Below are 13,341 nucleotides of genomic sequence, written 5' to 3' on the forward strand. Positions count from 1 at the left end.
TCTGTCACGCGGATCGATCGATATAGACATTTAATAACGAAATTGCCGATAAAAATATTCCATACGATTGCTCGCGCGCAAATATATTAATGAGAAAAATTTCAATTACCGTCCCGTCATACGCGTTAATGTCCCTCCCTCCCCCCCCTCTCCCCAAAAAATTATCGAACGTATGGGAGGCGTAGAGAAATACCGCGTAAAATACAAAAGAAGGCGGGACACTCTTTCTTCATAATTCAGAGATGTCTCGGCGTCTGTTTAAAGATTCGAGGAGTGTGCGCGCAATGCGAAATTGCATTTCCCGGGGATGCGAGACGTTACGTACTCACGGGCGCGAGTGGAAGGCCCGGCGCGGCGTTTCGCTTCCCGATCGCGCAGAATCGACGCTGGATCAGACGTCGATGTTCACTTCGTTCCGCGCGGTCGCGTCTAATGTGAAATTTGCTCGATGGAAATACGCGCGTTAATTAAACACGCGATTTCTCGCTCGCGGCATCAGCCGTTCTCGGGAGCACTTCCTCCCCGGCGTCGGTGACCATTCGACGTGAACGACGTTTATGTAATTGATTTCGCGTGTAACCGCCTCTCGCCCGTGATCCGACGTTTCGGACGCGAGTTAAAAAAAGAACTGGCGATTTAATAATTATGTCATTGGGGTGGCGCGGAGACACGGTAAACTAACGAGATATCTCGTTAAGCCGTAGACGGATAATCGCGGTAGCCGTAGCTCGACGATGACGACACGAACAAAATTTCACGATCTTCGGTCTGCCGTTAACGTTTCGTCGATATTCGCTAGGCTGTTAATTTTCACGAGCACTGGGCGGAAGAGCGGCCATATTGGATCGATGCCGTACGAAATATGGACTGCTTTTATATAAAAGAAATCGCCAGACTTCGTAATGTATAGTCACATTGATTTTTATAATGAAAAAAAAATTAATGATTTCTCTCAGCAATTTCTTCGGCGCGTCTTTCTTGTGACCAAGTTTCTGAGGTGCGAGATTAATTTACTAATAAGTTTCCACAGCACCGATAAATTACCTTGCAATTTCGCCAAGAGAAAAATGAATCTGTTCTCTGCTGTCGATGTTACTGCCAACAGCGGAAGGATAGACTTCACCGTACGTCTTATACAAATGCGTCTCCGAGATGTACGGAGATAACTGAAATGCACCTTGCTGAAAATATCTCCTTTAAATATAAAAGTCATCCATATTGCACTGTCGTGCGTTAGCTGTCGGCTGGTTCCGTCTATGTGACACGTGTAGCATTACGTAGAACATACAATAATTTAACATGTCGCTCGTTAATTCAGCGCTTTTTGAGCTCGCCAGGCTGCCGTGATTTCTATGTGAATGCGGACATTATTATTAACATTCGTTCTCGCATATCATATTTTAATTTTATGAAATGCGCTTTTTTCATCAGCAGAATTCGAGCCGACGGTATTTAATTACCGCATAGGGCTGACGTTGATAAAGACTCCGCGAATCCGCGAATGTAACTTTAATCTGTCATTTGTCACGAATAAAATAAATAATGGAAACATAATTGCGTTGTCGTTTGGAAAAAATGGGCCGGTGTAACGTTATCGCGCAAGAGATTAAAATAATAGCCGAGATGTCAATTTACCTTCCCCGATTTCCGCTGGAAGAATTTCGTTCGGCGGCTTTAGCGAGCTTTGCCATATTTTTGGACGTATTCGTACCATTCAGCACTACGGCGCACAGTAATCGAATTCCGTATAAAATATTGTGATTAATGTCCCGTCAATATCGTCTCGTGACATCGATACGGAGGATTCGGCAATAATGTCGTGGATTGCCGAGAACGCGAGACGACGGAGCTACCCTGCCGCTATCTCGCAGTCTCCTTAGGTTAGCGAATCGAGTCGGTGGTAAACGTAGTTTGCGTTTAAGGGTAAATAGGTTTACGTCTATCTTACGTCGAAGCGAGCAAGTGGTGCAGCACGATCAGGACGATGCCGATCGTCGCCGGCGGCGCGTTGTCTCTTGACGTTGTGGACGCCGAATTGTCGTCCGTGTCGAAGGCTGGTTCCAGGGTCGAGCCCGTTTCCCTCAGGGAGCCCTGATGCACGTGGTTCAATCTGTGATCGCGATCGCCGATCGGATCGCCCGCGTCGTCCTCTGACCGCCGGTCGCCGGCCTTTTTCGCGTGTTTAGGTAGTTCCATGTCTGCGACATAACAAGTAGGGAAGAGTTGCGTCAATATTTTTCCGAATAACGTAAATTATTCTGTTGCAACAGAATACGTTGTTCGACAACTTTCCCGATTATCTAAAAATTAAATTAAAAATGCAAGCCCCTCTCTCCGCTTGTCATTCTCCCGAAGTTTTGCTTATTTTGAACAAGTTGCCGTGCTTAGAGAAAGAGAGGAGGAGAGTTAAATGAACGCGAGGATTAAACGGTCTTTTACAACAAGTTGCCGAGTCGATGTGGAGAACATTAGAGTTGTCGATACTTCCGTTACGCACGTGCAACGAGAGCGCCGAGCTTGCAGTTCCTTCGCTATCGAATTCAAGGCACGATCGTCGAAACATTATTTCAACTGTGGTCAGCCAGTAGTCGGCGCGATCCTGTGTGAGTAGATATCATTTTTTTCCGCATGTGCAGAACCACGATGGAAGGTATCGCGCGATGTTTTCACGCTCGACGTCATTCGACACGCGCGAGGCGAATAAAAGTGAAGTGAGAATTCTTTTTTGGAATTTCGTGCGACGCCATTGTCGCGCGCAATGGAAAACGAATCGACTCGGTACCCTTTTTGTTCCTTTTACCTTCGGAGAAATTTTTTTTCAAAGGGAAATATATATATACTTTTTTTAGTATTTATCACACGAACTTCCCCTGAATACATCCTTGTCTTTGACATCTCTCGCGTATTTTTCAGCGATGCTTAATATCCGCGGCACGTCTCATTGAAATTCAACGAGCGAATGATGAGCAAGTCGATACGTGATAGTAGGAAACGTGATGTCACGGAGGGGAAGGGGGGGGAGCGTATATAGCGATATGAGACACCATTATCTCTCGCATGTTAGGAGATCAATCGGTACGATTTGCTCGTCTTTGGCAAATAATTGATGCTAATTTCCACCCTTAGTTCGATACAGTACTGACGTAATCCTCGCAACACATGGTTAAATTGTATCTACATAAAGCGCCACTGACAATGAGAGCTTCGCAGTTGTTGTTTTTGTCAAGTCTTCCTATAACATCGTATCATTTTCAGACTATATTTTCCGTTCCGTAAAATAACACGTACTTGAAAATCAATGGGAAATTCATAGATCGATTGAAAGCTGCGATTAATATTTAATTATAATTGGCGAGATTCGATTGAATATTATATATGTTGAGATATGTCCTGTTATTCGAGCGGAATAATATTAACGTAATCGGATTCGCGTAACGTTAGAATGTCTAGCTCCTATATTGATTATATAGCTTCGATGGAGCTACTAAATACCGAAATCACAGAGCTAATTGACAAGATCGTGTTTCAATGATATTGAATTAGGTGCGCTCCCCGCTAGTCATTTTGCTACTTACTCATTACGAGGCGCTCAAACTGTGCAGCCGCGAGGCGCAGTTTTCATCCTAATTTTCCTTTTGCTCGGCCAATCCCACTGAGCAATATTGCTAATGAATTTAATCCGGATGTAACATAAAGTCTCGGTACAAAAATCTCACGGTTTCGTCTCGCGTAGAAAATTCACGATTATTACACTGGAATTTCAACACGCGTAGACCTTTCTTTCACCGAAGAAAATGATCTTGCAACAATTTTCTAGGTACGAAACAATAACTGAGATATACACAAATGAATAGCCAATACTGCGAAATCGCATTTGTATTGATTTAATCAATTTAAATAACAGAAACAGAATTTCTATCTCAACTGTTAGCGAACGGTGGTAAGGTCTTTCTGTGACGCCCATCAGTTATAACGTTTGATTGTGGTATACACTTATATTCCTTACAAAAATTGTTCTAGCTATACCAAAATTTATTTTTATCCAATGTAAACGATTAATATTTACACAGTTGAAAAATTTGTGTTTTTTTTGTTAAAGAAAATACCGGTTATAATTTTTGTCTTAAATATTTAACACATTCATGTGCCAATTTAACACATTGCTCTTGTGTTAATTGACCTCAAATGTAAAATCATGAAAATAACTGAAGAAATGTTAAGACAACACAATGTGTACTTATTTTTTAATCTGACACGATACATATGCTCTATATTGTTAGTAACAAAATTTATCTGTTAAACTTTACAGAATAAAATGTCGATTTTATTCTATATAACATAAGTGAGAGTGATTTCGAACCGTCATTTGACTTATTACATCTGTAAAATGTGAAAATGACATTTTTTAAAATTCATTTTGTCATTAAAAATATGTTAATTTTACACAAAATTTATTTCAAATTATTTTGAGATTTGCATTTATTTTGTGTTAAAATATTAACAGAGTATTAGTGTGACTATTTAACATATCCATATTGTGTTAAATTAACAGAAAATTTTGTATGGACCGTTTGGGACATGTAACATCTGTTAAATTTAACACAAATTTTTCAACTGCGTAGTCATGAAAGCTAAACTCTCCAGAAGGTATTACCAGAATGTTGCTGCTGTAAATTTTGCAGGCTACAAGAAATTGTCTAACAGATACAAAAAATTGCGACAAATTTTTGTTGCGGCACCTAGAAATCTACCTGCGTTAGATTTTTTTTAAAGCGCTCGCCACATTTTCGTTATACCAATAAAAATATTCTGCAATGTCGCCAGCAGTAATTAACAATGTCAGTGTTTTCTTGACCACATATCTGGCATTTTTAATAATACGTAAAATTTCTTACGAAAAATATTGTCATTATAATTACATCCGCCCGAGGCTTTTCTTTCGGCAAAAAAATCGACTCTACGGCGATCACATAATTCCTTCCGGGAATAGAATTGATCTCGGCGAGTCTGCGACACCCCGTATACAGCTGTGAACGAAGAGACAGGTTGCGGTAGACCGGCGGTTAGAAGAACTATAAGAAGAAGTAGAAGTGGAAGAGGGTGCGGCAGCCCGTCTAAATAGCAGTTTAGCACTGATAACACTTGGCAGACTTTTATCGATCATGTCTGGCAACAGATGGCTCACCCAATTCCGGACGGCGCGTTTTGTCTGGCCGGCTGATATAAACGATAACTAATACGAGACACGGGGAGTACGCGGGGCCGGGACGACGGGGAGCAAGAAGAGAGATAACGGGGCGGGCTGGCGGCCAGGTTAGATATTGTTTCGCGGTCTTTTAACCGGAGACGTGATGCCCCGACGATCTTCGCTATTGTTTCGCAGCGCTTTTTTCACGGAGGGCAGCTCGTACCGCGTTGATTTAGAAGAAGCCATTATTGGAAACGCAAGCGATCCTTGGGAAATCTCCAACAGCTTTCGAAATTAGCGATAATACTTTTTTTTTGTGTGGAAAAAACCGCCGCTTCTTTAGACGAAAAGGCAGTATCTTTCACGTTCTTCCACGCGATAATTTGAAACTGCGACGGGAAGACACGCCGACAGTTAAGCACGGATATCTGAAGCATTTCAAATTATCGGAGGCCCGCGATACAATTTTTCTAATGGAAACAGTGCCGATCATTTTAACGTAATATGGTCTCATCCTCTAAATTGTGACACGCCACAGGATACAGCGAGGGAGTTTCGAATATCGAGGATACCCTTGTATAATACGCCCCACGGGAGAAATCAAACCCGCAGACTTATAATTTAAAGCAACGCGATCTTCATCCCGGAGTTACGCCTCGGATATCGAGTCCTCATTTATCAAAGTAAATCCATAATCCCGACCGCGCGCAATCTGTGACAAGAACATCCCTGGAAGAACGGCGGAAAAGAGGACACGAAAAACCGGTGCGACGCGGCCAGGGGGTAGGCGAGGTGGGCGGATGGAAAGCTGGGATATTGTTTCGCGGACTTTCGGCATGACGCTCGACATGACGCTCCAACATGCCGCCGCTGTCCCCCGTGCATTCCGTAGCTTACCTCTCGTCCTCGCCCTGTGCACGGGCGCCTTTAAATCTACCGAATCACCCTCCCGGCGTAGACAGCGCACGCTCTTTTCACTCCCGGCTCTTCGCGCCCCGTTTACACCGGCGGTTTAACGGTTAATCCTTCGAGTTTATCTGATCGCGTGACTTCAACGAGAAGTTCGAGCACGCCGGGATAACATCGCGCGCTTCCTCCTCGCGTACACCCGCTCTTTACACGACAGCGCGATAAAATTGCCGTCATTAGGGCTGCACGCGCGCTCACGGGCTGGCGGGGGTAGTTAACTCGCAGATACCGGGCCTGGTTTTGTCCGGCTTGTTACGCCGCTCCACTACTCGCGCTGTGATAGAGAGATAAACCGTGGGACTGGTCGATTCTTATTCATTGAAAAGTCGGGACGGACAAGTTTCGCGTATTCCTCGAGGTTCTAATAGCGTAATTTCATTACCACGGCTATTTAAATCTCCCTTACGCCTTTGGTCATCTGCGTTGCGGTGTTCCGACGTGCGCACAGGGATGCAGATGCGGATTGCACGGTCGCGTGTGAATTCGTAATTTTACGCACGCATCTCATCAATAACTCGCCTGGAATTTAGCTCCAATCGCGCGACGTGCAGAATTTTCGCCGCGATAATACGAATGTAAATCTCGCAACGGTAACAATCGTGATAATATAATAATTTTTAGCAGCGTTGCCGTAACTTTGAGCGACGGTGGAAGCTTTTGCAGAGTTATGAAAGTTGCATTTTCGACAAAGATGCTAATTCGACAAGAAGGACCACTGATATTATTCATTCCGCCCCATTTTCAGCAGGAAACGTACAAAGTATCGCGATATGTTTTCAAAAATATTAAGCGAAAATTACAGGCGCGGCGCTGAATTATTTATTAAAGAAGATCGTGATATAGTAAAGCGTATGAATAATGCAGGAACGTGAGCATTACGCATCGCGTCCTTTGTGAATAAGCAAAATAATGCCGAACATAGAAATAATCCTAGGAGAACATTCCGTGCTGCGTTACAATGTTATTACGGTCACTCGGAATTCGATCAATATCTATCTCGTCATTTATTCAAAGGCGTCGGATTGAGTATAATGAATCGATTCGTCACGTTCGCTAAGTACATCATACCAATTTTCTATTGCCGTTTATAATCCGCGACGCATGTCAAGAATAGCGCGACCGAATCCGGCATACGTCGTTGAAATAATACATCGCAGAAATATCATTTCGCTTAACGTTACTAAAATTGACCTGTCACCAGTCTGTAAAACAAAATTGTCGTTTTACAAGACCCCCGCGTAATTGTAGAACGGTTTTCGGGATCATCGGGAAGCGCTGCTTAATTCAGGTCAAATAATTTCAGGGATGCACTTGAAGTACCGCATTTGCCTCAGTGTTCCACCGTTCAGTGATTACATCCTCCGCGATTCAGCCAACCGCGTGTTACAGCTCAAAAATTGCTTGAAAATTCTGACGCGTAAAATGGATTGATTACACTTGATCGCTGTTTCGTGTCGGGGGCGCAGGATAGTTCGCAGCCTCGCTGAATTTTCTCCCGTGCTATAAAGCAGAAAATTATGTGACGCGGAATCCGGTAAATAAACTGTGAAAAAATAAGGACGCGCTTCGAGAAAAGTAAGCGGGAAGTTATGGCCGCATTTACGGCTGATGACACGCCGGCGAGAGGACCGCGTCGAGCCACGTCGCCCGCGAAAAATGCACCTTTTTTCATTCGTTTTTCGACAGTAAAAGGGGTGCCTGTACGCGCCGTAAACGGATCGTAACGTTCAATCAGAGTGGAAAATTATGGGGCACCACTCATGAAGACTTATTGCGGTCGTAGCGTTATCCGCCGCGATGTACAATGCGAGATATCGCCGCGCTATCCGAAGCTTTACCTCTAATTACACGTATTTTGTATTCGTTACCGGGAGTAATTTTATGGCTATTTTCAAATCTGAAAGAGAAAACCAGGACGATGTCGACCAAGTTATTTCTGATAAAATAAAAAAATCTTACCTAAAGTTTAGGATTCTCCAATAATAAAAAAACTGAGGCATGTGAGAGTAAAAAAATAATATGCATGTACGAGATGTTAAGATCGAAATTTACAAAAATTTCATATCCTAAAATCTTATAATTGCACTCAGTTTACAGAATATTTTCTTCTAAGAGCGCATACATCTTTTATAATTTTAAATCACTACAATTTGTTTTTCATGTTTTTAAGTGGATGCTGGAATGATTCTGCACTTTTTACACCTTTTGCATCAGAACTGTCAATTCGTGAAAACATATGTGTAATATACAAATTATATGGCTTTAGTCTAATAGAAACAGACTAGTTTCTAGATGCAAAAGCTGCAAAAAATGCATAATCACTCCAGCATCCCCTTAAGATAGTACTACGTTGTTATTCTTAAAGAAACTTTACGATTGCGACTTATGTGTTGCTGCACCGTAGGATGTGTGTAAAATTATTGTTATGGAACGACAGTTTAAAAGCTTTAAGAATGGGATCCTGGGGAGGGTGGCAGCGGAGGGCGGATTGTAATCATGTTTTAACCGATATCGCAAAGACATTTTGAAGATTACTGACTTAGGTATTTCATGGACGTGCACCGCGGCGGTCGGTGGTGGTATTTCGCAGACACACAATGGAAGCGAATTCCATAAATATTATACGGAAGAGTACAGTATTATCTGCGTCGTGAAATAACTTACGGTTACGACGGAGACGTGGCTAAGAAACTGCGGAAATTCCAATCTGTCTCGCGGCCGACCGGTCTCTCCGATATCTTAAATAGTAAAACTCAAGAGGAAACTTAATTTCGCAAATACCGATACCCTTACAGTAACAGCCGTGCGGTCTCTTCGAGATAAATTCCGAGGATTACCAAAACGACGAGAGTTAGCGTTCAGAAATATTATACAAGTGCATGTAAAATATTTCTGCCCAGATTTTCACTTTACAGTCTCGATTTTATCACCGCCTTCCACCCCACGCTGTACAATTCGCGCTAAGCCATGTAGAAATAATAGGAGGACGGGAATAAAACCTTGAACTTGCGAGCTGAAAAGGATCGTATATCTTTTACAAACGAGGGATTTAACGCTGCCCACCCCACTCGGTCGCTCGATGCTCGCGATGAATAAACGAAAGCAAACAGCGCCGGCGGAAGCGGACGTCCGTTTCTTTAATTCCACGCGCCAAGTTAACCGTTCGCCATTTTTACGGCGACGTATCGTTACGGGGCGACAAGAAAAATACCGTCGTAATACACGAGACGCTCGTTGCCGTCGATCGTTCCTGCGAGATTGCGACGTATTAAATCGCGCATGTAATGGAAACGGCGAAGTCGCAGTGATACGCCGTACTTCCTCGCTGCCGGAGCACGTGCAACTGCGACCGTCCTCCGCAACAATCAAATACACGTCTCTGATCTATCCAGGGCTGTTTCAATGCTCCCTGTAGAAAGGCACTTTCGCTTCCGGAAGTGACATTGGGTATTTTAAAATGGATACACGAATATATTGCGCGCGCAGTTCAACCTTCGAAAAAATTACGTTTCGTAAACAGGATTTCCGATAGTTTATTCTTTTGGTGGGGGGGGGGGGGAAGAAGGCCAATGCGAGCCAACCGCAGGCATTCGTGCAAAAATTCGTCCAATATGGAACTTTTTATTGAATTTGTAAATTAATCTGTAAAGTCTGTATTTGTAAAATAATCATTAATAAGTTTATTCTGTTAATATCGTCGAGTTAGCTTTTTCTCGATATTCGAGATAATAAATTCCAGCCGCTTTACCCAGTGACGGGATTCAGGAAGGCCCTTTGAGCTCCCTACCTATGTCCGGGCTGTCTTTGAACCGACTGCTAATTTTTTAAAGAAATATATAATAAATGCATTAACCCTGGACGAGAGTTTGTGGCGTTACGAACGTCGTTTGCGTCTGACGCAAGTTTCCCCGAGACTTTCCGGAAGCCTCGCCTCGCGTAGAGAGACTTTACGACCTGTTTTCGCCCTTGTCGTACGCGTTAACCGCGGAAACTCACCGTAAAGCCGGATGTTCCCCTCAGCGTCGCCGATGGAGTTTTTCGAGATGCACTTATAGCCACCCAGATCGTGCTTCTGCAGGTTCATGATCACCAGCCGCATCTGCACGCTGTACACAGACGTCTTCACCTCGGTCATCGTGTACTTGCTGTTAGTGATTATCATTTCGTCTGCGGAAACACGTTTTAGAAATTAAATCGACAAGAAGTTGCACACTTTGAAAAATTTTCCTATCGGTCGACGTCATTGCCGATAGTTTCCGAAAAATATCTCTGTTCTCAACTACGATATACTTTTCAGAATAATTCGAAATCTCCCCACCGACGAGCAATCTATCTTTCAAGTCAATTGAACGACAAGAACTACACTGATTGCACTGTTCTACTTACCCGTTTCTCGAGTCCAATAATTAATGGCCTTAGGTGACGCTTCCACATGGCAGACCAACGTGACGTTAGTTCCGATCGGAGCCCCGACCAGCTGGTTCGGTACCTGGACCATCGGGTGGACTGTAAACCATAACGATCTGATCAGACGCGATCAAGCTAACAACAACAGCACACATCGGCGACACACGGCCGCGCGCGCGCGCGGTTCCCCGCGAACTAATTTCTCTAATTGAACGTCATCGCCCGTAATGCCACAAAGGATACTTTTCCGATTTGCTTTAAACCGAAGATCTCGAGATAGGGAAACATAGTTGCATCACTTGCACAATTCAATCGCCTTACTTCGCAGTTACATTGTGGTCCCTTTGTGCGAGTGCGTCATTAGCGAGCAACATGAGCACCTCACGCTAATGAAACACGCTGACAGATCGTCATTTAGCGAGCAAGCGGAAAGGACACATTTTCTGTCCTTTCCTCTTTCCCTCCCCCCTGTCTCGCGCGCGCGCGCGCGGGCGCGCGCGGGCGCGCTGCCTCATGGCACCGTCGTACTGCCTTTCATTTCGAGTATCGTAAGCAGCTTTTCGTGAGCTGCTTACGTTTTAACAGGCGACCGCGCCGAGCACTTCTTCTTTCAGCCGAAGCTCGGCCAAACGTCGTGTCGTCACAAAGCGCTTACAGTGCGTTTTACAGCGGCTACTTAACCCCGCCGACGTGAAATTCTGCCTCCAGGAAAACAGGCTAGCCTGCAGTTCATTGAATTCTTTTCTAGCGCGCTCTATGCAAGAGAAATTTCTCTGCATATCATCAATTCGCATTTCACGGCATAATCCGACACGTCGTTGCTATTAATGAAGTCGACGTAATTGCTCACGTCATAACCAGAATAAAAGAGTATAATTTTTTTCACCAATAATGACTGACGTATATTAGATTGAAAATTTTTGTTTTGCCAGTTTCGTGCGTACCGGGGTTCAATTTAGACCGCCGTAGTATATAATTCGTGCAAAAGCTAACGAAATGACTTCTGGCATGTACTTATACGTTTTATGTATTTAAGAAAATTCTAACAATCAACTTCTCAACTTTTTAGTCGACATTAACTGGCCAGTGTTTTAATACAGGAAATTTATTGCGAAAAATATTACCTCAGCCAGGGTTTGAACCTGGACTTCCCTACTAGAAGGGGAAAAGGTTACTTAAAATCGCGTATCGACAGTCCTGTGTACTGCCGACAACCCGAATCGGAGCGCAGTTTAAAGTTGAAAAATAGACGCGAAGATATCATCTTTATACTATTATTGCGACAAATATTACCACATGCTTCAGTGGTCGAATTGGTGAGACGCCTGCCTAGAGAGTAGGGAAGTTCCAGGTTCGAATCCTGGCTGAGGTAATATTTGTCGCAATAAATTTTCTGTATTAAAACACTGGCCGGTTAATGTCGACCAAAAAGCTTGATTATTGTTATCTATTACTGGCAACTTAAGAGGATCCCGTAGTATGTCTGTATTACCGACAGAATACCATTTTCGTAGTTATAACCTTTCGTCGTATTAAATTCATGGAATCAAAAATGCTTGCGTACAATTACAGTATATGCATTGATGATCCCGAGAAACTCCAATTTTATACCAAAAATGAGTAAAAATTACAAAATTCATATAATCGATCACATATAACCTAACCTTGTAGACGCGAACTGTCACTCCGTCATACTTGTGCTTCGTATAAAAGTTCTACAACTTGTACTCACATGAAACTGAGTTTCTCAGGATTCGATGACATGTAGAATTACTGTGAAACCCTCTAAATTGGGATTAGACGTTTAAAATAAGAGTATAGTTAGTATTAAACTTTCGCGTTTATGTATGGGTGTGATGTATCGTAGTAGTGTGTCCGTGTGCTCATGTATGCTGCGTTTCGTGTTTAGATGGCGCACACCAACAAAGCCCTCGGCCTTGAGGGATCCTCTTAAAGAGATTTCTATGTGAGAAAATTCTATTTTAAGCCACGGCATAGACGACAATTGAAGTAAGCAGGCTATTCGATCGCATCAATAGCTTTTTACGCAATGCATTCCTGAGAAATACGTATGACAATTTAAGAATATGCATTTGCATAGAAATATGAAACATGGCTGGACTGTCTGTATTCATGGCGGGGTCTAAAATTTGCCATTACAGTCTCTAACGATTCTGTATCGCTGCCGTTAAAAGATAACGCTGTCTAAGATGGCACTCGCTGGTAATAAAGATTACATCGGCGATATCGATGGGCGGGATGCCGGGTGATGATATTATGTATGTAGTAACAGAAAATTAAGATGATGGCGCGAGATAAACTGGCCGTTTCCTCGGCGGGTCTTGGTCGACTCTTTATCTCGAGCGCCGCTTGGGAAATATATGTGCTCGCGCCGCGCTTGTGCACACCGAAGATTCCAGAAGCACCGCGACGACACTTTTATATGAGAAAGGGGAATACACAGAGTGTTTGGGCGGTAGGATAACCATAAGTCAGACGTATCGACACCCCGGAATAAAAATCGGGTAATTTCGGCGTTGCAAGTTTCGCGGAAGAAAAAAAAATCTATTTCGCACGTTAACTCTTTTCCTACGAGGAAAGTTCCCGCTACTTTTCGTCATAACGCGATTTTAGGCGCTCCTTCCTCGAAGTTTCGCGACGGTGCTGGCGCGATCCATATTTCGATCGGCTGGCAGTGTTCTATAAAGATTCGTCAATTTGTAATTTATTCACTACATTGATCCTTTTTTTAACAATACCAAATGTACATATTGAAC

General features: G+C 43.3%; 1 protein-coding gene across 1 annotated transcript in view; it reads right to left on the bottom strand.

The window, feature by feature from the left end:
* Positions 1 to 1,081: 1,081 nt before the first annotated feature.
* Positions 1,082 to 13,341, bottom strand: part of LOC105560448 (lachesin-like) — a 148,754-nt gene continuing 136,494 nt past the window's right edge. The window contains exons 7-9 of the mRNA XM_012009578.1: positions 10,544 to 10,663; positions 10,154 to 10,324; positions 1,082 to 2,198 (exon numbers count right to left, since the gene is read on the bottom strand). Of these exons, the coding sequence (XP_011864968.1) occupies positions 1,945 to 2,198; positions 10,154 to 10,324; positions 10,544 to 10,663 (545 nt within the window). The 3' untranslated portion in view covers positions 1,082 to 1,944. The remainder of the gene's footprint in view (positions 2,199 to 10,153; positions 10,325 to 10,543; positions 10,664 to 13,341) is intronic.

Source organism: Vollenhovia emeryi, unplaced genomic scaffold (genome assembly GCF_000949405.1).
Source record: "Vollenhovia emeryi isolate VEMERY1.0 unplaced genomic scaffold, V.emery_V1.0 DF939230.1, whole genome shotgun sequence".
Taxonomy (NCBI): Eukaryota; Metazoa; Arthropoda; class Insecta; order Hymenoptera; family Formicidae; genus Vollenhovia; species Vollenhovia emeryi.